Source organism: Rousettus aegyptiacus, unplaced genomic scaffold (assembly GCF_014176215.1).
Source record: "Rousettus aegyptiacus isolate mRouAeg1 unplaced genomic scaffold, mRouAeg1.p scaffold_m13_p_1, whole genome shotgun sequence".
In the NCBI taxonomy this organism is placed as follows: domain Eukaryota; kingdom Metazoa; phylum Chordata; class Mammalia; order Chiroptera; family Pteropodidae; genus Rousettus; species Rousettus aegyptiacus.
Window position 1 is genome coordinate 53,100,265 of NW_023416284.1, and position 27,866 is coordinate 53,128,130.

At 38.2% G+C, this 27,866-nt stretch overlaps 1 protein-coding gene and 1 pseudogene across 3 annotated transcripts in view; one reads left to right on the forward strand and one right to left on the reverse strand.

The window, feature by feature from the left end:
• Window positions 1-27,866, forward strand: part of AK5 (adenylate kinase 5) — a 190,137-nt gene that overhangs the window by 76,406 nt on the left and 85,865 nt on the right. For all 3 annotated transcript variants that reach the window (XM_016151055.2, XM_016151054.2, XM_036235367.1), the window contains exons 7-8: window positions 20,261-20,351; window positions 27,437-27,513. In XM_016151055.2, coding sequence (XP_016006541.2) covers window positions 20,261-20,351; window positions 27,437-27,513 — 168 coding nt within the window. The remainder of the gene's footprint in view (window positions 1-20,260; window positions 20,352-27,436; window positions 27,514-27,866) is intronic.
• LOC118605100 lies at window positions 11,569-11,687 on the reverse strand (annotated as a pseudogene).

The window sequence follows — 27,866 nt, forward strand, 5'->3', positions numbered from 1 at the left end:
AATGTTGGTGGACCGAATGAGTAGAGAAATGCTGAACCCAGAGAACAAACAGTGCCTGATCCACACATGACATAAAAGAAAGCAAAATGTGTTGACACTGATTACATGTTAAAAATATGCAAAAAATATTATGTAAACACATTGAAAATGGGTAAGACAATGAAGTGTTTGCCATTTTAGGTTGAAAAGTGCCATATTTATTTTTCTATAACATTTGAAAGTATAATTTTTTAAATTAACTTTAACTTGCAAAAGCAGTATTTTGCCAAGGACTTATACAGAATATAAATATGAAATCGAACAATATTTCTCTCAGAAGGAATTTATAATGACTATCACCATTGCACGCACCTTCTTTAGCAACCATTTATTCAAAAAATGTTGGCACATATTCCTGTAAAAGGCAACCAGTCAAGAAGTAGAACTCAAAATCCACTAACGACTTATTTAATGCCATGTAATTTAGAAGAGGAAACAAAGTCTAGAGCCTGCTTAATTAAACAGAGAATTCGATGCCTAACTAGGTAGAGATTGGTCCAAATATCCATTTCTGGGTGTCAGAGCAAGGCAAGAGGACAAAAACAGACATACACTTACACATTATAAAGTTTCTGTTCAATTTTATGAAAACAAAATATCCAAAAATATACTGATACATGAGGAAAACTGCCCCTCCTGAGCATCCCACCCACTTGATAATAACCTATTAATCAATATATTTTGGCGAATATCATCTTTATCCCTGGTACTATAATATACATTATTAAAATGCTATAATACACGGTGAATTCATATTACAGTAAAACTGCTGTATTTATTGTTTTGTAATTTCTACTACATTAATGATGTTATTTATAAGTGAGATCAAATTAAGTTCAGAATTATGCTGAACATGATATCACTATTATTTATTCAATTTTAAAGCCTCAGACTATCTACATGGCCATAAAATGAAATCGTAGACTTTAAGATCCAAATATAAATAATATTTTTAATCAGAAGTAAGACATTGCTATTACTATCGTCCTGCTTTTAAGTAGTTTATCAGAAATGGCTTTTATTCCCAATTTTCAACATTAAGTAAAGATTTGAATCAGATTAAGAATGGCTAGCTAACCCAGTCATATTTATTTCCTCTCCCTCCCAAGAGCCTACTAATGTGTTGATAAAGGAAATTTTTTTAAATGCACAAAGCACAAGAAAAATGATAACAAGAGAGGCCATCTATGAATAAGAGAATCCAATAAATCTTTGGAAGGCATAAGGCAGATGGGGTACAAGTAATTCATTTAACTGAGAAGAGGGAAGTTGCAGTTTAAAATGTGTACAAGGAGATTATGAACAAGGGAAGAAGCAAAGCCCTGGAAAGGGTCAGGATTTGGATGTGCCAAATATGGCAGAACATAAAGATAAGGCTCAGTGCTAAATACTAAAATTTATGGAAAATTAGCTCTTACCCACCAATACCCACATACAGAACACCGTTCCCCCTAAGAAGAATTGGAAGGCTCTTCCCCATAGAAATTAACCAGGGAAAACCCAAGATGCAAAAACACCAAGTATATTAATATGCTAGGGCTGCCATACCAAGTACCATGGACTGGGCAGCTTAAACAGCAGAACTATTGCTCATAGTTTTGAAGGCTTAGAAGTTTGAAATCAAGGTGTCGGCAGGGTTGGTGTCTTCTGACGCCTCTCGCCTTGGCTTGGAGATGGCTGCCTGCTCCCTAGGTCTTCACACAATCTTCCTTCTGTGTCATCTGTGTCCCAATCTCCTTTTCTTATAAGGATGAGTCATATTGAATTAGGGCCCACCCATATGACTTCATTTTAACTTAATTACCTCTTTAAAGACCCTGTCTCTAAATACAGTCACATTCGGAGGTACTAGGGATGAGAACTTCGACATATGTATTTTGAGGACACAATTCATTCAGCCCATAAAACCTAGTACAGCAGGCCAGGTGAGCTATAGGCTAAAAGTGGATTGAGGACCTGCCCACAAGGTTGTCAGACCATGGATTCCTGCCCTGCCCTGCGCACAGCACCAATGGCCAAGACCCTGTCCTCTGACAGGAGATCATTCCTACCTCTGGAGAAACTGATAGATCCAAGTTAAGCACATTTGACATTTGAAAGGTCTCTCAGCAAAATAGTCTCACTCACAAGTATATGTGGTCTACCAAAAAAAAAATTTGAGGAAATCTTTCAGGATGAAAGAGGGTGCAATATAACAACAGAAAATAATAAACCTGGAAGAAATGGAGTTATGCAGGAAATGAGAGAAAACACTTAACATTCTAGTTATACCTTCGGAGCTATAGGAGAAAATTGAGTCATCGTGGAACAGGAGCAGGATGCATGCAAGAAGCATTAATTACTTAATAGGAAAGAGTGGTATAATATTATTGGTAGATTACAACAATAGGAAGTGGGAAATGGTGTGAAGAGATAAGTGTTAAAATTAAGAAATCAAGAAATAACAGTAAAAGTATGTTATTTATAATGACAATAACTTCCAGAAAATACAATTTAATAAACATGTGTTTTGCCTGTGAGAGTTTTGCTACTTTTCACTAAGCCTTTCAATAACATACTCCTTTTTTAACTCTGTAGATGTATTACATTGATTTAATTGTTTTTAAATTTTTAAAAAGGTTTAGAATTGTCAACACCTTGCTTAATATAAGGTCTACATTCCTGGCAATATATGTAGATTAATTTTTTATATGTCAAGCAATATTAACTTTCTTTGAGCCCTTTTAGTAAGCCTAATAAATTATTTTAGGCTCTGTGGAGGAATACAGAGACTTACAAGACAGACTATTCCTTCTATGAGTCTATAGTTTATTCAGGACAATGATATTCTAAGACAGTATATTCCAAATACTAAATAAGAGTAGCAAACTGGAATGCCTTAGGACTTCAGAGAGGAGATATGACGTGGACTTCAGTTCATGGAGAAGGGAGGTAGAGTTGAGCATTGAGAAGAAGCATGACTTAAGCAGAGTATTGTGGAGGACTTTGCCATGGAGATAACAGGAAGCACACAGAAGCAGAGGCAGGCAGCTCCCAGATGTGACTGTGAGATGGGTAGTGTGATAATTTGCAAGGTCTGCCAGAACAAAATACCTTCGACTGGGTAGCTTAACAACAGAAAGGTATTTTCTCACAATTCCGGAGGCCAGAAGTCCAAGATCAAGGTGTCAGCAGGTTTGTTTCTTTTGAGACCTCTCTCTCTTGGTTTGCAGGTGGTGGCCTTCTTGCTTTGTTCTCACGTGGTCTTTCCCCACATGAAAGAGGGTGCAATATAACAACAGAAAATAATAAACCTGGAAGAAATGGAGTTATGTTTGTTTGTGTTCTAACTTCCTTTTTTTTTTTTTTTATAAGAACATCAGTTATATTGGATTGGAATCCACCCTAACAACCCCATCTTTATTTAATTACCTCTTACGGCCCTGTCTCCCCAAATAGTCACATACTAAATTACTGGGGTTTAGGACTTCAACCTATGAATTTGGAGGACACGATTTACCTAATATCAGGTAATAAACCAGCTAGGCAGCAACATAAGATTTATATTGAAAAAATGGGGGTAGAGTGGTAATACTTGTGAAAGGCCAGTCCGAAGAGGCCATGCCAAACATGGACTTTATTCTATAAGAAATAATAGGTCCCTGGATGTTTTTGAGAAGGACATAGGCAAGATCAGCCTGGCTGGTAGTAGTATGTGCCCAGGAGCCCAGACTAGAGGTGAACAAAAAAAATTAAGCAGCTATTGCAATATTCCATCTAGGAATTGAGAGTGATTTTAATTATAACAGTGGCAGTGGCAATGGAAAGGAAGGATATTAAAATGTGACAGATGGAAAATATAAGGATTCACAATATTTTCATCTGCAAGGAAGTTTAAAGGTTATTTTATCCTAATTGTCACTGGAAATTTCCAGAATGTCATGACAGCCAGAGCCTTTGATTAGCATGAGTTAACCACTGTTACTTTACCAAGTTAACGAGGGCAAGCAAAGAAACTCAAGGTTTAGATGGCTTTTAGAGCATTTCTGTGGATAAAAGTACAATTTCCATTAGGCATTCTGAAATACAAGAGACTAGAAAAGTAACTCATGATGCATATTATTGCTTTCTAAAACCCCAGGGAGACTCCCAAGCTGGAAATCACTGACTGGAACCAGAATGTCTCCATGTAAAGGTGAAGATATCTGTGAACCAGATATTAAATAAAATTGTCGAATTACTGTAAAAAAAAAGTGAAGATATTTATCCAGATAAATCTCAAATCATATTTCAAGTTATTCACAGAATGGAGCCAGAACAAACCTCCTGCATCTTATTCAAAATCAGCTACATTCTGGTGATAATTAAGAGGACCTGGTGTCCAACTATTTGCACTTTTAGAGACAAAGTCACTTGAAAAGCAAATAATAATTGCCTTCATTTATTTTTTGCTCGAGACTGGATTTTCCACTATTAAAAGTTTGCTTAAAGCAAGATAAACCATTTTTTCTGGGTTAAAATCGGCTGCTAAAACCACTATCTGGATACTCTAACACTGATTTCTCAGCTGCTTATTTTCTTATTATCCTGCTATTTTAAACAAAAACGAGCATTACTGTTTTTTGATCAATCCTGACGTAATGGTGTATTACCAGTCTTGTTGAAAAGTTCCATTGTTGTTATATAAATAAATGGAGCCTTAATAGATTCAAGGTTTGAATCCTACTTAATCCACTCCACAACACAATTTTTTTTTTCCCATAACTCTGCAAACAGACTATCACAAGTGTTGGGCATTGGTTGCTTATTCAGACCAGCCTCAAATATCTCTTTAGCAACATCCATATTTTATGGTAAAAGTCAAGCTGCTAGATTAGCAGATGATTGTCATCAATGGGCAAGAAAAGTGAAACCTCAGTCACAGATTCTCTGTCCCTGTTAAATGCTACATTTAGGAAGCAAATTAATGTGTATATTCTCTTCTGAATTATCATCACCCCAATCATCATGCTTGCTTCTTCTGTCATCACCTGTCTCTGTCTCTGTCTCTGTCCTTCCCTCTCTCCCCCTCTCCTCTCCCCTCCCCCCTCCTCTCAGTCCCCCCCCCCCCACTCTCTCTCTGTTTGTCTCCCTTCTTTCTCTCTTTCTCTGGCAGTAAACTGTTCTCAGCATTCAGGTAGAGCCTTTGCTGCCAAATCTTTAATGTCTCAAAGTAACCCAAAATCCATGCAAAATATTCTGGAACTTATCTTTCCTTTTTCACATTAAGCATTCCTCAAATACATGAAACTATGATCATTTAGAATGAAATATGGGAGAAATACTTTAAAAATCTTGTCAGCTACATAAACCCTGACATTTAAGAGAACTATTATGCACTACTGAAAATAAAGTGTGGGAAGAATGAAATCTACTTAAAAAAAAAAAAAAGATTGATTACAGCCTTGAACTTTCTCTACTCCACCAAAAGGAGAATGTAGAGTATCAAGGCCTTTTGGGCGGGGTGACCAGAAGAGTTGCTGTTTCCATGAACAGGCTGAGTCACAGACCACAAACTAAGGAAGCAACTTCGAAATACCACGGAATGTGAAAGAAAGTGGAAGAAACGAAAGGAGGACTGGACAAATTGGAACTGGCTTGTGGAATGAGAACTATCCTGTCTGGAAAATAAATAACTTAATGATAATCAAATAACATAATTAAGGATCTATAAAGCTTATGGCATTGATCTTGGTAACTGACTTCTTGACTAAACCAAAGCCTGAATTGCAAGGGACTGTATTTGGAAGCCCTTCTCTGTATTAATGCTGGATATCCTAAGGACGATTTTCTGATATTTCCAGAGGGATCCTGTGGAATTACTTTGATGTGATACACTGTTAGTGTAAGTCAAAACTAAATCTGCCTGAGAGAAGAAAATGATGGAGATGGAGAATGAATAGTAGCATTTAATTTTAAGCATGTAGGAAGGATGTTTGCAAATTTTTGTTCCAGATGCTGAGGAAGAAAGTAGATGAATCCGGGACTACCATAAGAATAGTTTCTGGGCTTCATTAATAGGAAAAAAGAAACAGCGAAAAAAAAGTAGCATTATCTGGGGCACAGAAGTTGTCTGGCACAGCAGAAATGCTGAATTATGTAAGTACAGAAAAGTGACGGGAGGACACAGTAAGAAGGAAGAAGATTCAAAAAAGAGGAAAATAGAGGAAATGGGTATGATTTTAGTGTTTAAAGAAATTGATAGTGTAATTAATAAGGAATTTAGAGAACTTGGAGAGGTAAAATAATTGACAATTATTACAATTTTAATAAATTGTTATTATTTTGAAACCACCATTTCTCTCAAATTCTTTTAATGAGGAGTATGGCTCCATGGCAGTTAGGCTTCAAGCATGGGTCTCTCTGAATTCAGGAATGAGAAGAGGGCCTCAGCTGGACAGACATTCGAAGTCTGAGTTAACTCTGTGATTCTGTGATTTGAGGAAGGATCACCAGTTATGAAGAATAATTAGCCATTCAATAGGACACTTGCAGAATATAAAGAAGTTCATTCATTCTGTTCTTTCTATTTTGCCCAGTTACAATCAGTTATGCTTAGTTTCATTAAAAAGCTACTTTGATGTAGCACAATCTCTAACAGTGTGAAGTGTCCATACCACACACTTATCTATAATTATTCATAACTGCATTACTTACCATGGTTTATAAAACAAAGATGTGAAAGTTTCGATCAGATCATGTTTCACTATGCGAGACATAGTTTTCCGGACTGCTGTATATATCTTGAATGTCCCCAGTATCAATAAGCAGTTGATAAAACTGTTAAACTGGACATTTATATGAGAGTGGAGAAACCCATTTCAGCTCAGCCTGCTTGTACACAGAATGGCAAACTCAGGCCACTTGCGATGAGTAAAATAAAAAGAAATCAGTGGAAGTAAACAATGACCCAGGGAGAGAATAGAGGTCACTAATCTAAAAAGATGAAAGACTTTTGTTTTAGTTTTGAAAGAGCATGGGAAATAAAAACACACCCCCAAAAATGTTTTTTTAAGCTTTTAAATAAGATTTTTTCTATTTACTTTATATCCATCATATAGCATGATTTCTTAGGTTTAAAGGTTAAGGAAGTTCTAAAGAAGCTATGATAATAAGGAAAGGAAGAATGAAGCATTAAGAATACTTTAAAAGTATGTATTTGATTGCTTCAGAAAACAAATGGTTATTTTTGCCTATGCAGTTTAAAGGAGCTATAGAAATTTTTGGTTAGTCATTATCGATGTATTTACTTGAAAGCTGCATTATCAAAATTTTTATTAAAATAAAACATGGGCAGATTTTGTCTTGGGTTGGATTCTGTGGCAGCAGAGCCTCTAATAGGTCTACTGAGGGTGTACTCTCAGAAGACACCTGCCATGGAGACAGAGAAATTGGGAGAGGGCAGGAAAATAAGGCAGCCATAAATAAATGGTTTCAGGAGCATTCCAGTTTCAGCCTGATCTCACCGGCAGCTCCATAGGCAAAATTGCACAGCGATGGCCCAGAGATTGAAGACTGCTCCCAGGCAGCACCCATCAGCCAAGAGTAGTCATCCGGAAGAGGGTCTGGGATGAGCCGTTAGCAGCCAGCACTCACAGCTGGGAACGGGTATACCAACCTGCCATCTCTCTCAGTACCATCTCCACGTAAGAATGTCCTCAGCCTTTTGACGTTACACAGTACCTGTCTGTAGCAGGTGTTCAGTTAACAGCTAATGGATGAATAAACACATGGATAGATGCTATCAAAAAAAAAGTGCTGAAGAACTAGATAATAATAGATAATATCTAGTATTTATAAAACATTTGCCATGTGTGCAGACACCATGCATGGATTATTTTGTCAGGTAGGAACTATTATTGCCTCAATTTTACACCTGCAGAAACTGAGATGAATATCTTTTCCAGAGCCAAGTAACTGATAAGATACAAGAGCCCACCCACTTAATCTCTTCATTATACCAAATGCTCATAAATGAGGAAGACAAAATAAATGGGGTAAAACAAATACTGAAAAACACTGGTTTTGGGTCATATATATCTTCATGGAGTGGCTTTGTTTTCCTTTGAGAAGATGAAATTAACAGCTGCATCTCCTTCCTTCTAAAAGGCCAAGTATATAGACTCCAAGATGGTCCTTGAATCAAAAATAGAAATTCTAGGATCCTCGAATCATGTAGAGTGTCTGAAACATCCAGAAGATTCCCACTCTTTTTGTCTCTGCTACACGATAGATTAACCATTAAACATACAGACATATGATTATGCATTCTAAATTGGTCATTTATGTTTAGGTCTGGCTCTAGTTTAAATATACTATGAATATTATTAGAAGACATGAGATTAAAATGGATATTAATTATTGTTCAGCATTCCTCCAAGACTCACGTTTCCAAACTCAAATAATCTTGTGGGAAAAAGCTTCTCACACATTTGGGGCTTTTCTAATGAGTCGTTTCACTCTTCTGCAAAGTAATTACTGGTTTGCTCTGTGCCATATATGAGATAACCTACTTAAAGTTTAAGCCAAATCCCTCTGTAATTCACTTGGCAAATTAAAGAAAAACTTAAAATAACACATTTTGAATGAATACTAATATTGTCTTAAAGTGAGATAAGTATCTGGCTACTTAGAGATCTTTATAAATTGTGTATGTGAAGTTAAAAAAGAGAGCCTATATTGATTTTTCTTCAGTGTGTGCTCGGAAGAGTGTGTTCAACGCCCTCGGCTGTCATCCAGCTGCGTTAATTGTGACTGGGCAAATGCAGAACCTGAATCTGCACATTCATAATAATGGTTCTGGCTCTTCTGACAGGACAGCTAAGTAGGTCATGATTTTATGCCAAAAGGAAATGGCCTCTTAGTGCCCAAAGGACTGTTTTTTTATACTCTGTGGAAACCTGTTATGGTAATCTACTGTTAACGTCATTGCTGTAGTTTCTCATTCCAAATTCATCATTTTGGCCACAATCTCCCATTTTGCCTTTTAAACCAGGAAATAGTGGTGGGAATTCTTTTAAAAGATTTTAAGATTCAAGAAAGCATTTTATGGTACTATGGTTATCATTAGCTTTAAGGGTAAACACAAATCTAGCCTAATTTTTAGGGTACGATTTTTGTAATACCTTCTTTTTGAGACAGAACCATTGAGATAAAAATTCATTTATTCACTTGCACAGCACCCCCTCTAGGTTGATGACTGACTTGCGTTTGGTTCAAAAGAATGTGGAAAAAGTGAAAGTGAGGCACAGATTGGGGGAATTTTTTGCTATTGTGGCTTTTATTTCCTTTATCAATGTTATAATGGTATTTACAAAATAAATGTAAACCAGCAGGATTTTCCAAGAGCAAAAGCGATAATGAGACCTAGGAAGTTGTCAGAAAAAGCTCTAAGTCATTTTGAACTTAAGAGAATTTATCTCATTTTTAAATGCTTGCAGGAAATGTGATTCTATGTAGATAATCATTTGCCTCTCCCTCAGTAGAGTAATAGGGAACACTTTTTTGAGATTTACTTAATGTGCCTGTTCTACAATAATCGTGGATTCTCTTACATAATCCTTTTACCAATCCACAACCACATGACATGTAGGCACTACAGTTATCACCTTTTTATAGATGAGGAGAGAGAGAGAATCAGTAACACCTCCAAAGTTACACGACTGGAGATGGTAGGGCCCGGATTTGAATCCAGGTGGTCTAACGTGAATGGGACTCTCACTCCCCTTATCACATCTCTTGAGCATTATGTGTGGTCAAAGCAAAACAATGCATTGTCATTGACATTATTGTAATTCTCCAACCAGATAAAAAAGAGTGTACATCTGGCTGAGTGTTTTCTGATTCTTAAATAGTTGTCAGATAAAGAATATCTTTACTAGATCTGGTGGGGTAGCCAATAACCCAGACAAGGACATTTGTAAATCTTGAATATTTGGGACTCAAATATCATCTCTCTCCTATAACATTTTCTTTAATCCTCATTTCCATCCGCCCTATACATTCTACTTTATCTTCATTCCCCTCTGAGAAGAGACTAATTAATCCTTCTCTCTCTCCTCTGATCTCCCACTGTACTTTTCCATATACCTTTTCCTGTATTAATGTTAGGGTTCGAGTGAATACCTTCTCACCAGACCGTGAACTCTTTAAGGGCAATAGTCTTATTATACTAAGCACTGAACCTCCAGTGCATGGCATATACTATTAGGTGCACAATAAATATTGTTTAACAAATTCATTAATAAAAGTTCAACTCAGTAGTGTCACTTTCGCACTTACCTGTAATGGAAGGCCCTACTTGGACAAAGAAAGGACTTTCCTAAGAGGTGAAAATACAAGCCTCTCTGTTATATGATACTGGAGTAAAACATCTTTGCATACTATACCCACAGCAGATGTTAGATACTCCATAAGTATTCATTGAGTAAAGGAAAACCAACCATGAGAACCTTCCAATGAGCTTACAAACTCAAGAATTTACTAGGAAATAGAGAAACCAATTGCAGCTCACATCTTTTAAAAGACACAGAACCTAAGAATACCCACAACGAGTGATCTTTAAATCTGGAGATTCCCTCAGTAATATCTTGTCATCCACTATAGAGAGGAAGGTAAACATGAGGGCCCTCCACTTCCCTAACTGCTCCTGCAGTGAAGGATTGCAATCGAAGGAAGCAGAAAAGACCAGAGACATCCTGGGAGAGTGTGAAGCAGGGCACTGGTCCCCAAGGCTGCTGGGGAGGGCGAATTCTCTACTTTACAGTAAGGGCAGAGCTTTGTTTAGAAGGACAAGGGTCTTGTAGGATGTGATAAATTTTCTAGCTGTCCTACAAAGTCACTTTGTCATTTTGTGAAAGCTGACATATTGCCTTTGCTCTTCATTCTGTGAGACCAAAGGTTGCATATGAAGTTGGCATTAATTATGTTTTTCTCAGGCTCCTAACAGATTTTCGTTGGCTACAGTCTCCATTGAACAAAATAACTGAAAGAAAAGAGAATGAGCCTGATCTTCCCAGGGCCTAAATTAGCCCCTAGTCACATATCTGGCGCTTAGGGAGAACAGTAGTTTTTTCAGGCTTCCAGGGTGCCATTTAAGGCTTCATAGCATGAGACACTTGAGCACTAGAGAGAATGGAGCCTGTAATTAGGAAAGGTACCAAATGTCACACGAGGCTGAAGTTTGACTTCTGAGACTGTTAACTAGTTTCTTTAGTTTGGAAGCTTTCCTGGCAAAGGTTTAAATCTTTATTCCCACCACCTTGTGGTTTTATAAAGCCTCAAATTGCTGGAATCTGGGAGGAGAGAAGAGAAAATAGTAAAGGAAAAAGATATTTTAATTAATTGAATTTTCTGTTTAATTCGGTTGGATGAGTATTTGCTTTCTAACTGCTGGGCTTAGAACCATGCTAGGTACAGTGGAGAAAAAATAGGAGCTGCACAATGTGATTTGTGTCTCCAGTGAATGTGTCTTGTATTTTCTTCTTCGCCTTCTTCTTTTTTTTTTTTTAATGCCTACAGAACCTGGCCTTCCTAGGCAGTCTCCCATCCAAGTACTAACCAGGCCCAACCCTGCTTAGCTTCTGAGATTAAACGAGATTGGGCACGTTCAGGGTAGCATAGCTGTAGACCTGTTTTCTTCTTTTAACCTTTCTTTATCAAGTCTTTTAAAAGTACTTTAGTCCTCATTGGTGCCTTAATAAGTTTGGAAAAGCTAATATGATTTAATTTTCTATGAGTTTTCAATGCCCAACACATATCTGGCACAAAGTAGGTGCTCAATAAATGTTTATTGAATTGAATTGCATCATGTAGATGATAGATAAAAGATTAGATAGAATCTATATTGATCCTAAAATGTATTCTAAAACTTTACTTATTTGACAAAATCCATTATACCAACCTGTTTGCTGGGGCTACAGATCTATTTCTTAGTTAATTTTCAAGTGAGAAGCAATGCATCCTGTGGCAGTATCACTTTAATAAAATATTAAAACCTTTTGGCATCCACTAACTTATCCAGCAACTTAATTTTATTTTCCTTTTCCCCAGCTTTATCGAGATATAATTGATATATAACACTCTGTAAGTTTAAGGTGTACAACACAATGATTTGATACCTGACATTGTGAGATGATTACCGCAATGAGATTAATTAACACCTTCACCACCACACATAATTATTTTGTGTGTGTGCATTAAGAACATTTAAGATGTACTTTCTTAGCTACTTTCAGGTGTCTAATACAGTATTGTTAACCACAGTCACCAGGCTGTACATTAGATCCCCAGAACTTGTTCATCTTCTCACTTGCAGTTTGTACCGTTTGACCAACATCTCTCCATTTCTCCCACTCACAACCCCTGGAAACCACCATGTTACTCTCTGTTCCTATGAGTTTGGCTTTTTTTTTTTTTAGATTCCACATGCAGCAACTTAATTTTAAATGTGTTCTATCACAGTGCCAACAGATCAGTGAGCAAAATATTGGGCACTTGATATATGTTTATGATCTGGATATGGTCAGAATGAAAATGTCTGTTGAAATCTCTACCTGAGCCTGAAAATTTTACGTAATCACCTACCACAGCTGTCTACCCTTCAGCTCAAGAGTTGTTTCAAATCCCAATTCCTCCCATCATCCTGGATTCTTTACTCTTTGGTCCTTTTCTCTCATCAGCAGCTTTATGCATGACCTAAGACCTAGCCTCTCCCTTCTTACTGTGGGTGGCCTGCCTTGGAAGCCACCATCCTTTCATGAGACAACTAGAGCAAGGAGCTCCAGGGAAAGAATCTGGAATACTGCCTCTCCCAGATGTGGGGGAAGCAGTAGAGTCAGGCCATGCCTCAGGTGCTGGTGGATGGAGCCCTAGAGCAGAATCAAAGCAGCTTCTACTGGAAGTGCCAGAAAGATGGATCCATATCAGAAATCTATTCTCTAATTCAGAGCCGCTCTTAGAAGGTGGGTAGGCCTACTCTTTCTCTAATAACTAAGGGTGATAAGAGAAAAATAGAATCCTTCCTAGGTCATTCCGGTCCTCTCAACAAACTAAAAGGCAAGGCTATCTGCAAAGAGAAGTTTTAGAAGGCTTCTGTACAGAGTGTAACTAGAATCCATAGTAAACTGAGTGGTTTGGAGAGTAACAGCCAACTTCCCTGTGAAACTGATAGCTCGAAATTAAAGACCCCTCTAGAGAGAGAGCTCTAGTTGGAGTTGGGAAGTCATCTGCCTCTTATGGTCAACTTCACCTGTCCTTGCTGCTTCGGGCCAGCCTCCAGAAAGGTTCTTCTGTCAACTGCCACAGCCACCTGGAAGGGTACACGCGTCATATAGAGAAATAAAATTACCTACTATGGTCTCAAAACAAAGAATAAAATTAAGAATATTTGAGTATATTGCATCTGGGCTTAGCTTGGCATAGCTTCTAAGGATTCCTAGAAATTCGTCCTGAGAGTACTCCCACAAGCACTGATTTATTCTACAAGGGCCCAGCTAAGATTTAAGGCTGTTCCATGGAGCTGAGAGCTGCTCCTGACAGCATGAGTGGGTGGTGGGGCTCACAGTTTGATGTGGGCAGATGTGGTTTTGGTCCTGGTTCAACCAGCTACATGACCTCGGACAAGTTATTTAATCTCTGAGATTCAGTTTCTGAATCTGAGGACTTGGCACATAGAAATGCTCAAATAGTAGTAATGGAATCTTGTGCTATATTTAGTGCCCTTTTGTTGTTGAGTACTGATGAAGATTCTGAAAAATGTCCTCTGAGGTAGTGTAGCAAAAATAGTCAAAATTATCTGGATTTGGTCTTCTTTTCTAGATCTCTAAAGCAGGATAAATCTGTCATTATTATTACATTGTTGACATCTCAAGTTGAAGAAACTTTTTCTTAAAACGCTTCGTAACTATTGTAAGAATCTTCTCTGGAATCTCTTTATTGTTTTGACTTTTTCCCAACAAAATTTCCTAGATGCTGTCTAAAATCTGAATATCCAGTAAAATAAAGGTTCTGTACAAAAAAAAAAAAAAAAAAAGCTGAGGAAAGAAGAGTTTATTACTCAGGTATCCACAGTTTTCTCGTGTTCTGTTCTCATCACTTTGCATACCAATCATGTCTGTTTTTAGATCTGTCTTCTTTCATGTTTTGCCTTTATTTCATTATGTTAAGAAATATGTTCCACACATCTTAGTTCATCAGGGCCATGCTGCAAGAATCTGCTCCTCAAAACATGGAGTCGACTTGGCTTTCTCCGACAGAATACTGTCTCTACCCACTCCCCACCAAATCCACTTAGATAGTTCTCTTTCAAATCTTGTAATTAATTATGGAACTTTAGAAACATGGTTCTGCAGAATAAAATAAACTGTCATTATTCCATCTCTGATAACTACAGATTTCACTCCAGCTACCAAAAGTTTTTAAATCACTACTATTTTCATGCAATCTCCAATTTTTGTTGGAGAAAAACAAAGTCACTGTAAAGAGAATACCAACCAATCAATCATTCACAGGGAAGTCTCCAAATCTATAAAAGAGAAAATTTGAATGGTGAGTTATTTTCATGTTGTGGGATCTCCAGAAGCAAATGATAAGAGCTGTTGGTGGAGAGCATGCTTAATTGAAATGCCTTGCATGAAACCAGGGAGAAGTAAAAAATTCGAGAAGCTGGTTTGATGTTCAGAGAATGATACTTGTGGGATATATAAAATTGAGACAATAGTAATAACAGAGCCAATTTATTTCCTCCTCAAATGATGAGACAAAGAAAACAATAAGAGATAAACCTAAGTTTAATAAAAGATGGAATCTAGAATGAGAAGCTGAACTGATATCCACCCTTTCAAGTCCATTTAGGATATTTATAAACCTAACATTCCAAGCTAACAGAGGTAAGAATGCAGAGCCCTGTCTCTGTGGAGAAGATTTGGGCAACCAGTTTGCAGACTGAAAGTCAAAAGAAAACGAAAACTCATTTCTGCCATTAAAAATGCAAACCATCATTGTCGTTTTCTCCTCAAATGGTGCTAAATTCTTCTCCTTATACTATAATCACCTTTTCTAATCTAGATATATTTTGTATGATTTTGAAAGCTATCACAACATCCGTTATTCAAATTAAAACGTGAGTGAACTAGGGAATTTGGTAAGCATTTCATTTTAAAATTTCCAATTGACCTCCCCAGACCTCTTGTATTAAATCATAAAACAGATTATGCAGACCATGGCCTCTGTGAGTTCTTTCACTCAGAATGGAAAAAGGGTTTTTGTTTAGATTGCTAGACATTAAATAACAATTACTGAAAAGATAAAGTACGATCTAATCACAGAATGTCAGAGCTGGGAGCAACCTCAGACATCATCTGGTCTACTGGCACACAATTAACATCTGCCCCCTGAAGCTTGTTTCTGACCTGTGAGATGTTAATAAACTTTTATTTCTAAAACTTTCATCATCTTCTACCTATGCTACCCCTGCAGCATTATCACTTCTGCTATCCTTTGTATTTTGAAGTTAATAGGACAGGTTTTTGCAGCTCAGAACCTTTAAAAAAATTTTTTAAGTCATTGCTACTTGACTTTTAAAACACTATTCAGAAACTCAAAAGCTGTGAATGCCTTGGCATAGGTAAAAGTTTCTCAACTTTGGCACTGCTGACATTCAAAACTGAATAATTCTTTATTGTGAGGGGGTCTGTGCTGGACACTGTAGGATATTTAGCAGTGTCCTTGGCTAGTAGCCTCCCTCCTGCTAGCCATGGCAACCAAAAGTGTCTCCTAACATTGCTAAATGTGGTGGTGGGGGAGAGGGGGTAGACAAACTTACTCTTGGTTGAGAACCATTGATGAGTATGGTTTGTGCAAAAACAAATAATAAGTAAAATGTTTGATAATCTAACAGCCAGTTCTCTACTCACCATACACACAACCTTTCCAACACTGAATGCTGCCATTTTGTAAAAATCTTTCAATTAAGCGGCAGTCGTTCTGATAGTATTCAATCAGAATACTCTCCAAGGTCTATATGCCATGTTATTTGCTAAAAGACTGGAGACAAGAGTCCCATGCTAGTCCTGGAGTCATGGAAGTGGGATATTACAGAAATAAGGAAATCTGGGTTAAATTCTGTCCTGATATGTGAGTACATGGGCTTCAGATGTATCTTCATGACCCTAGGGTTGAGTTGCCTATGTGGGTGCCATCTTCCTTCCTTGGGGTTCGCGTTCATCATCCAAAAGCTTAGGAGTGGTCAATTGAAGAGTCTACTTAGGATGTAGCAGTTACTCAGCAAATATTTGCTGAATGCTTTCATCAGTATGGTATGTTATGATTTGTATGTTGCCTTTTGTATCGGATAATCAGGTACTTTAGTCTGTTTTAGAACTAAATATATCTTTGTTCAGATCAGTAGGAGGATAGGATACCTCCTAGAAAGTCTTAAAGTCTCTTGCATTTCTTATTCCAGAATCCCGAATTTAAATAAAAAGTGTATGTTTATGGTGCGTGTGTATGTGGGGGTTGGGGGCGCGAAGTACAGAAACAATCCAAGATCTCTAATAGGATATATTCTCTCAGCCCTAGGGACCCAAGGAGAGAAGAAAAAGGACTGCAATTCATGCCACGCTCTGTGCTGGTGTATTAATATACCATCTCTTTAGTCCTAATAACAACTCCTCATAGTACTGTACAGATGCTAAGAACGGAGAGGTGGGGGAAAAATAAGTTGCTCAAGGTCAGACAGCTGCTACCAAGGGAAATAGAAATTCAAATCAAGCTTTAGCTGAGTTGTAAACTGTCTGAGCCTCCCCTGACTCACTTGGCACCATGCGCCCAGGCCTTAGTTGCCTGTTGAATGGAGACCCCTACACACCTCTGCCCTGCCAGCCAAGGCACCTCCACCATTGCTGAGGGCCCCAGTCAGCCTCTTCACGGTTGAGGACAGGGCTTCATCCTCCCCGCCATGGTGGGAGCCTCTGCACAGACAGCACCCAGGCCCAGCCAGACCAGGCCTCAGTGGCTTTGGCTCCTTTCAGCACTTCTGACTTCAGATGCTATGCCGCTCCCCGCGGCCTGGGGTTTGGCTTCCCAGTGTCCACCCCAGGGGCTGGGCAACAATCAAGAGATGGTGAGAGGACTTATTTCTCATTAGGGAAAACTTGGACCAGTGAAAGAGAGGAAACTGAAAGGAGCTAGCTTATAAATGCCCCTTCCTTTCTCCCCTGTCAGACTGTTCTGAGATGAAATAGGTTTGTGTAGCTTTTCTGGAAACCAAGCTACCAGCTGTGTCTTCTTGTGAAGCTGGGGGCCAGCTCACAATGTACCACCTTACATTTTGCTTTTCTTCTTTCTTTGCCTCAGCTCCCTTTTTCCTTCACAGATAGAGCCCTGGGGTTGCACGCGTGTGCGCGCGCTCTCTCTCTCTCTCTCTCTCTCTCTCTCTCTCTCTCTCTCTCTCTCTCTCTCTCTCACACACACACACACACACACACACACACGACCTCCAATAAAGATTAACACCCATTCCTCAAAGTCTAAGAAAAAAATAAAAACAAAACCCCTCTTAGAAAATAAAAACAAAACCCCTCTTACTCTTTACTGATGATAGCTAACAGATATTTTGAAAGAAAAAAAAAAAGCCGTGGTGTATGATGTGGGAAGCGGTGCATTAGGATGGTACTAACTGTACCTTTGCGGTCTCCTTGTAGCTGCCTTCACCACCTGCTTTTTGTCCCTTGCTTTTAGACAAAAGGGATGTGTTAACACTTGAGTAGAAGGGCTGTGTGTCTTACTGTGTTGGCATATGTAGCCTGACAGGATGGAAAGTGTCAGTCAATCTAAGTTCAAGTCCAGGTTCTCCTGCTTATTAGCTGTGTGACTTGAGAAAGTCGAAATATCTCTGAATAGATATTTCCTCACCTGTAAAAGAGGAAAAACTATCTGCCTCACTATTCCCTTGGACCGATGTGACATCCAGAAAGCACTCTGAGGCACCATACAGGTGTGCTTGAACTGTATGAGGGCAAGTAAGGAAATAACTTTATAATTTAGGCTTCTGAAGTTTCCCTCACTAAAACATTTCAGTAGAAAAATATAACAATAAATCTCTTAAATTTTCTTAAATATCTTCAAGATTATAATTAAGATTAAAAGCTAAAAGGTTGAGAAACCTGACCAAGATGGAATAAAAGAGATTGTGTTTTCCTTCCCACATCAAACAAATGAACAAAAACATTACACACACACACACACACACACACACACGTGCGTGCGTGCGCACGCGCGCGTGTGTGTGTGTATAAAGTAATTTTCAAGATACTGGACATCAAGCAATGAGGTGATCCCCTGAGAGAAAGGGAACAAGCATGGTGAGACCTACAATTGCCCCAGCTTATTGCTGGAGAGCTTCCAGACTGCAGTGCAGGTAGAAGGAAGCCTTGTGAAGACCGGTGCACCTCATGCATTGAGCAGATGGAGCAGAGTCCAAGAGACCAAGGTACCTGGAGTTCAGAGGACAGAGTATCAGAGATGCAAGAGATGCACGGAGAATGCTGGAGATCTGCAGAGAGTTTTCCTCTAGTATTCAGAAGAGTACTAATTAGTGCATTCATGTGAGGAAAGTACCTGAAGCTGAGGGAAAAAACACCCAAAAGAATTAGCTGGAACAGTAGTCTGTGCTTACACCAGGCTTGGAATAGTGCCTACTTTTACTAGCCAGACTGGAAAACCTCTTCATTAACAAGGCACTGGGTAGAAGACTTAAAAGAAATAGTCTTGCCTCAGTGGTGAGGAATAATTGGCCCCACACTAAATACTGCTGTGGTCCACCCCAGCAAATCTTAAAAACAAGACCTGAAAGGATCAAGTTGTTTCCAAGTAAATAAACTGCATTCCAAAACAAAGCTTAACAACATTTACAGGAATATAAAAATACCCAGCATCCAACATGATCGAATGACAATGCTTGCCATCCAATAAAAAATTACCAGGCATGCAAGGAAAATATGGCTCATAATAATGGAGAAAAATCAATCAAAACCGATTCAGAACTGACGCCAGATGTTCGAATTAGCTGAGGACTTTAAAAGTTATTATAGTTGTGTTTCAGATGTTTAAACCTTAAATAGGGACAAAGATAATTTTTAAAAGACTCAAACATCTAGAGATGAAAACTATAATGCTTGCACTGAAAGATACCCAGGATGAGAAATAAGGGTATATCCATACAATGGAATGTTATTCAGCAATGAAAAGGCATGAACTATAGATACAATATTGGTGAATCACAAAATAATTGTGCTGAGGGAAATAATCCAGACAAAAAAGATTGCATGCTGTACTTATCTTTTTATATGAAATTCTAGAAGATGCAAAATTACTGGGAGGGGTTGAGAGGAAGGGATTCCCAAAGGACACGATGAAACTTTTTTGGTGTGATGGATATGTTCATTATTTTGATTTTTACAATGTTTTCAAAGGTGTATACAGATGTCAGATCTTATCAATTTGTACACTTTAAATATATGCAGTTTATTGCAAATTGATTATAACTCAGTAAAGCCATTTTTAGAAACTAAAACTAGAGATAAAAGTATATTTTGAAAACCATTGCGCAGCTTGGGAAATGGAGAACTTATAAATATAACTACATTTTTTAATATTTAAAATTTTGTAAGATTTAGAGAATGGGAAAATAAATATTTAAATCTGTATTTTTTATTACATCTAAATCAACAGTGTCTACAGACTATATCTATAGTGTAGTTATCTATAGTATCTAGAATAGTAACTAAAATTTGGTTTGGGGTTTCTTTTTTCTTTTTAACAAAACATTAGAAAATCCCCGTGTTGTTTAAAACTACATACTTCATGGGTTTTTTAATTAAAAAAAAAAAAGTAAGAGCTAGAAAGGCACAAGGTAGATTTCAGTTCTCATTTTTTTTCCAATGCTCACTTTATAAATTAGGAAAATTTTACACATTTTTTAAACCATAATCAACTGTACATTTACTCCCTAATATCCTCTCTTGTTTGATATGAGATCTGGGCTGAAAAACCCTCTCAGTGTCTGATTAAAGACTTGAGGGCTTTAATTCCCATTGTCCTGCTTCATTAGAGATACAATTGTGTGAAACATGCTCATTATATTTTGGGATGGACTAATTTATGTGTTCTCATGTTCCGACTTGCCTGTCCTGATTTTCCCCAGTTTGATGCTGACCGAGACGAGGATGAGGTGTTCTATGACATCAGTGTGGCAGTTGACAGCAAGTTATTTCCGAACAAAGAGGCTGCAGCAGGTAAGTCACTGTGTGCTTTGGACAACAGTGTGTCCTGGTCACCTGCCAAGTACTTTGTAGTAAGGTTGGAGCTCAAGAGACTGCTTTAAGGTTTTAAGGCTGTCACTGTCAGAGCTTTATACTTTCTGGTTTAAAAATAAAGATACAAAACAAAATAGAAAAGATGGACTATACATCTGGTCCTTATGGTTACTTCCTTTCTTTCAGTCATTAAATTAATAGATAGTCACACTGTAGCATAAGGTCTATGTTACTATTATTGAAAAAAAATCTAATCTAGCCCATACTTTGTGCAACAATTCAAAGTTACTATTCCTCCAGGACTCTAACCCACACAGGTCTCTCCTTTGCCACCTGGAAAAATCCTCCCCTTGGATCTGATAGTCACTTCCACCTGACTCACAGCCTCTGTTGTGGCTCCGTCCACTCTCTTCCTATATGCTCGCATCTATACGTTTGATGTTGGACAGTAAGTAATACAGTGCAATCATACCCACTTAAGTAGACAGTTCTCAGAGTTCTGTCCATGGACTCTTCTCTCGCTCTCTTACTCTCTGATCTGGGTTGACTCACCATTTTTCATGGTTTCAACTATCAGTTCTATGTGAATGATTCTCAGCTCAGTCCTGATTCTTTCCTCAGTTGTAGTCTCAGTGGGTAAAGGCCAGAAAGTTTTGGGCTGTAAAGAAAAAGGCTAAACACTTAAAAGTTTAAACCATAGTTAAATCCCACTAAGAGCAGCCTCAAAGAAAGGCAAGATGGTCATCGTTTTGGGCAGACCCTCAGAGCACAGATACCTGATATAAACTCACTTGCCTAATTTTCCAGTGATATTTATAAGAAAAAAGAGGCCTATTGCAGAGAAAGATGGAATACTGAGAAGCATGTAGGATCATGTAAACAAGACTACTGCTACTCTGAAAATACTATGACAATTTGTGCTTTTTAAGTTAATATTTTATTTAGAACATTAATTTAGACCTTTAACAAATATCTTCAGTTTTCTGATACAGTAAAGTAGAAAAGCTGATTTAAGCTGCCTTTTCTTTATAACAGCCGACATTTCGTGGCTTTCAAAGGTGGCCTCATCCTGCAATAATGCGGTTGTGCTGGCTTCTATTGTCGTTGGTAAACTGCCCAAGGAATGGTGTTGTGTCCTCATTCTCTCCAAGCCGCCTTGGCAGAGTGCACAGTGCCTGGCCCTTAGCGGAGGCTTGAAGGGGCCACTCTTTCCTCTCCACACCTCCAGGGTTATGAACAGAGGGCTCTGTGCTCACAGCCGCAGCTCCTGCTAGCTCACTTCCACTCCTAAGCCCTTGAAAGCCGGGTTCTGTTCTAGCCTTCAAATAAGTCTGTTCTGTCTGTAACAGCCCTTGGTGAGTGAAGCGAGCCTGGGAGGGACTGGTCAACTAGAAATAAATGCCACTTCGCAGCTCCAGGCCATGATTGCCATCAAGGAATGGGCCAGTGTTGCTAGATCCTTTTCTCTTCCCAGACAAAACTGAAACCTGCATCCATAGGTGAATTCTCTGGGCTTGTAAATGTTGACGACTCACCCAATTAAATAAGTCTTGTTGGCGTCCACCAGTCTGTGACTCGTCAGAACCCCGGCTTTGTCCTTTTACTCTTCCCTTCTCTCTGAATCCTCTCTTTGCAGAATCTCAGCCGCCCTGCTGCTCCCATGTGAATAGCTTTCGATTCTTCTTTAAAAATTTTTTAAATAAAAATTGTATATATCTAAGATGTGCAACGTGATGATTTGATAGAAATATACATACTGAAGTGATGGCTGCAGTCGAGCTAATTAACATTCCTTCTCTTCTCAGTTACCATTTTTCTGTGCGTGATCATTGGCACCTGAAATATATTCTCTAAGCAAAGTTCCAGCATTCAATGCAGTATTTTTAACTATAGTCATGACACTGTCCATTCATCCTACGTAACTATAACTTTGTACGACTTCAGCCTACATCTCCCCACTTGTCCCACCTGCATGTGCATGGTAACTACCATTCTACTCTGCTTCTATGTATTTGACTTTTTTAGATTTCTGTATGTAAGTGAGATCATGCAGTTTTTCTCTTTTAAAAAAAGCCAGGCAAAAATGTCTCTACCCTTACAACTCACATCAATTATCATTTCTCAGAGACGCCTTGGGAGTCCAGTCCTTGTTCTCTACACCACTGCACTCATTGAAGGCTGTGTCATTCTTTGCCATCTTTTACCTCATTTCTGGCTTCTCTGGTCTGTCATAAATCTATGGGTGCCACGGGGATCTTTATAAAATACAGCTCTGATCACCTTGCCTCCCCGAAAGAAAACAAAACAAAACTTCCAAAGACTTCCCTTCAGGCTGAGTAGCAGTGTCCTCAACATGGCAGAAATATCCTTAGCTGCCCTACAGTGATCCTATTCCCTCTAGAACCTCACCTCCTCCCTCACTCACCCCAACATCCTCCAGGTCCTGGAATGCCCCTGGTCATTTGCAGGCTACTTGAAACTGTCTGGCCCCATTTGTCGCATCACTGTACTCTCTCAAGTCCTAGCCTCATTCTTCACCTGGCCAGATTCTGCTTTGTATCTCAGATTAAATGTGATTTTTCTCAGGAAGCTTTTTCAGACCCCATTCCAGACTAAATTAGGCCCTTGAGTAGGACACCGACTTTTTTCTTCAAGGTATTTATCACAACTTTGATTATGTAATTAGATATATGACTGTTAAAAGTCTGTTTCCCTTATTAGAGTACAAGACTTCATGGGGATCGGGTGGAGAGAAAGAGAGATTTAGAGAGAGACAGAGAGACAGAGAGAGGTACTTAGTGTGATTCTTACAGGAGATGACACATTAGAGCCTTTTTTTTTCCAGCTGGTCACCTCGGCTGGGCCCCTCATCTGAGTATTTTGACTCACAGCCGCACCACATTTTCTTGGCTGCAGAGCAAAGTGTGCGTTCGTTGCTTCCATGCCACAGAATGCCATCCGCTCAAACCTCTGCACCCATTCAGCCCCATCTGCAGTGTCTCCCCCTCCCTGAAACCCTCCATTAATACTTCTGGCAGAGCCACCTGCTACATCACTCAAATCTCTCCGGGTCTCAGTTTTCTCATCCATAAATAGTGGATAGTAATAGCACTGCCTCAAAGGATTGTTATGAAGAGTAAATGATTTATGTGTGTAAAGCATATGGCTGTCACATTGAAAAGACTATATATGCATTAATATCTTTGCTAAGGATTCAAGGGATCACAAGGAGAGACCACATCTTATGCAACACAACTCTTCCCTATTTCCCTAGGTCTGCTTCTACTCTCCTCTCTTCCTCTCTCCCCCTTGTGGAATAAGTGGACAATTTCCCCTTCCCTTCTCACCCAGAACAGTCCACCAACACCAGATCCCCTGAGGAGCTCACTTTCTAATTCCAAATACTGTCAGGATATTTTTATGTGTATGCGTGTGTGTGCGCACACACATGCGTGTATACACAGACATAAATACATAGGGCCCTTCAAAGGAATTCTAATGCAAACCATTACTAACACTTTCCATGCTTTTTGGAATTAGAGCTGGATTTTCCTGAGTAATGCCTAAGGCACTTGAGGGAATTTAATGTTTGTAGAGTAAAGGAAGAAGATCAAGATCTGCAAAAGTAAAATGTAAATGTCCTTTTATTCATTTTTCCAGCATATACTATTGAATGCATAGAAATGTCAAGTTCTGTTCTTAGATTCAGAGAAGAAATGCAACCCTACCCAAAGCTGCTGACAGTTTAGTGGAAGAAACAAGACAAGGGAGAAACCATATTCCTCAGAGGGGTAGATAAAGTGTTAGAAGAGTTTTATCTGCAGACACCCTCACTGCTCCAGGATCGCTGCCGTGCAGGAGTGCCCCTTTATTTTGATACTCAAAGGGAGAGGAAAGCCGTCCTAAAACTTCAAATTGAAGATCCACTAGGAGGAAAAAAGTCTATAATATTATCCCAGAAAGCAATATGGTTAGCCTTCCGGTACCCCTAAAGCCAATTTGTATCATCTTCCCACTTAAATTTAAAAAGACAACCCGAAAATAATATTTCCAAAGACCATAGTACATCTAAAACTGCCAATAGTGAATGCTCCCCGTGGGGTTCTATTTCAGCTCAAATTTTTCTCTGTTACCTATAGAAAAGGTGTTTTTAAATCTGAAAAAGAAATTAAGAAATTCAAAATTGGGAGAAGTGAAAGCCATACTATTGCTTTTTCGAAATGTCCTAATTTTGCTGTCTTTTTTGAGTAAGAAGATCATTGAAGTTGTCTTATGTGTTAAGTTGTCCAACGAAAGAAGGCGAAAATATGTACATATGGCTATATTTACTTCCCTATTTTTTTTGTCAAACCTTAGGCTATTATTAAAGATCCCATTTTCAGCAAACCAAGCAACCAATACAAAAGAAAATGAAAGCTATTCAATCATTATCTGAGCTGATAATGACATCCTTTATCTATTGCCATCTATGATACATTAATACTGTTGCCAAGAGCAACAACATGTCAAGAAATTCCATCCCGTAATGATACAATAAAATTTCCGTTAAAAGCATTTTATTAAGAAAGCCAATATATTCTTCCTCGTGAGCACTGGTTGTTTGTTTAACAAAGATCTCTTCCTCCTATCGTTGCTGAAAATAGTTTTCTAATAATCTTGTTGCAGTTTCAAATATTAATGTGTAATATCTGTTAACTGGGTTGTTTAAGAACCCTCCACTTGTACTTTTTTAAAACAACCAAAAGAACAGTTTCTAATTAAATAAAGTAAGTAGGACACAGGAACTAAAACAGCCCTATGTTTAATAATAAGCCTTAGTGTTCGGATCTTGTAGCTTATTCCACATGAATCACTATAGACACATGCAGGTGGGGGTATCATCTGAGTACCTGATCACTGCTTCCCCTGGTCAGTGGTAGGTAGTATCCATACTATGGAAGTAATGAAAGCTAAATAAAATTGGCATGTCATTGAATGATGCTCTCAGTAGCAGCCCCTTATCAGAGACTGGAGTGACACACCTTGATTCTACTTCTGATTCTTCCGTTTCCACTGCCACCCAGTGACACCCCACCCCATTATCAACCATTCACTATTCCTCATTTTCTCAGAATGTAGAAGAGATGGCATGCTCCTCCAGGTCCTCTCCCATCGAGTACTAGAATAAAAAATCACATTTATAAAGCCTGCTTAGATTTGTAGTTAGCAGGATATGTTAGGAGAAATGGTAGCTATGACTTCTGTCTTTATGTCACCTTTGCATGACTATGGCCAAGTTCATTTTTTTCTTTTCTAAAAAAAAGAGTGTGGGATTCTGTGAAATATTAGCTATAAAATGTCTTTAATCTTATAATGGAAAAAAATACATTTTACTTCTGACAGCTGTACTGCTTCATAACACAAAAGTGCAAATTTATCTTCAAACTGGTCTTTGAAATAGTCAAATATTTTGGCCCTAAGATATACCTTATAAAAATTATTTTGAAAAATACCAAAAGCACAAGGATAGAAAAATTATATATAATCCCACTAGTTTAAAAAATTACATATAAAATTAAAATTTCCATATACTCCCCTGTGAATAGTATGTGGTTCATAGTCTTCCCATCTCCATTCTAGCAAGCACCTTTTAAACAATGGGATTGTCAAGGGCTGCTCTAATGATGTGTTTGGCATCACCTAGAATTGTGCTGCATATACACACTTATGCAACTATATATGGCAACTCTACAGTTCGTTACTTTTCCAAAGTGGTTTCCTGGGTCAAGTATCTCCATTTTGAAAAACTTTATCATCCTTTAAAAAAATTGTAAAGGTAAAAACACAATAAACAATGGCGTTGCTGCTTAGTACTTAATCAGTTGTTCATTACTTCTCCAAAGTGATTTGCTGGGTCAAGTACCTTCGTTCTGAAAAACTTTATTATCCTTTAAAAAAAAATTAAAGATGAAAACACAATAAACAATGGCATTACTGCTCAGTACTTAATCAGTTTGATAATGAGCTAGTATTTAGTTTGATAAGTAGCAGGGATAGTGATGAGAAGAGAAGAATAAAAAGAGTTGAGAATAGTCTATGTGAGGACATACCTCGATTCTCTTTTTGAAAGAAAGTATAAAAGCAGCATCTCTGGAAGAAGTCCATATCTGAGAAGCCTGTGAGATGCTGGACTTTTTTTTTTTTTAATTCATCTTTATCAAATATTGCATATTCTGACCAAAAATTATTGGCAAGGTCAAGTTGACAATGAAACATGGAGTGGTTTGTTTCTTCACAGGGTGCATGGTGTTTTATGGGCAGCACTGAATTTTGTCTTTCTGGCTAGTTAGGTGACATCTATGTCTCAGCAGGAAAGAGTCATTAGATGAGGACAATGAATCAGTTGTTCTCTAGAAGCCCATTATGAAAATTACCGATTTAAGTTTGAGCTTTAAGGATTGTTGGGTAAGCAATTTACTGTAACCTGTAGTACTTGGGTGGGGATTTGGGGGAAACTATCCATTAATACATTAAGTTAACCTGATTTTTTTCACCTGCCGAGACTAAAGTGGCCCACAGGCTGGAGAAAAAACTTGTCAGGTTTCCATGGGTTGAACAAACTCAGCGTTTGCATTTCTTACTTCTGGGAACCCCTTGCTCTTCTCTCACTCTGTATTTTTCTCATGGTGTTTCTTCTACCTCAGTTTCTATTGGACAACACTAAACTGTTGGCCAATCCCTATTCACCCTGGGCTCATAGATTGATTGTGTGTCAAGAATCCTTCCTCCATAATCGCTTTCACTACTAGTCAAAATTAGTAGCCCTTTCTTTTTGGTTACTGAGACTTGCTGTTGACAAATCAATCTCCTTTATAAGACTGCCTTCTTCTTAAGGGTAGAGACAGTGTCCACAATATCTGCACTTAATATCTGCAAGCCAAACAGTGTCCGGCAGATGGGACAAGTCTAGAAATGTTTGCAGATTTAATGTAATCTTAAGGACAAAGTAGAAACTTAAAGAGAGGTGGTTTGCTTTAGAACAAATAGCATCCTCCATTGGGTAATTTTTTCTTTCCTAATCTTAGGTTCCAGTGACCTTGATCCTTCGATGATGTTGGACACTGGAGAGATCCTTGATACAGGATCTGATTATGAAGATCAGGTAATTAAATTTTATTTTTTTAGGTAATTACAATTTAAAAACATTTTTCTATTTAAATATTTTTTAAATTAGCCTTTGTTAATGTTTCATGAAAATTAGAATTATAAATCGTTGTGTGAAATGTTTACCAATAACTAGTGACACATAGCCCATGATAAATCATAATAAGCTACAGCTTTCATTCATTAACTTTGGTCCTTTAGCTTTCCCTTATCCCCAGATCCAAAATGGCAATTAATTAAGGAAAAGTTTATGATCAAAAGTTACATGTAACAGAAATGAGGTTTCCCGGGGTTCTCTTGCCCAAGAATCTGCCTGTGTCTCTATCCCTTCCCTATGATAAACCAACAGTA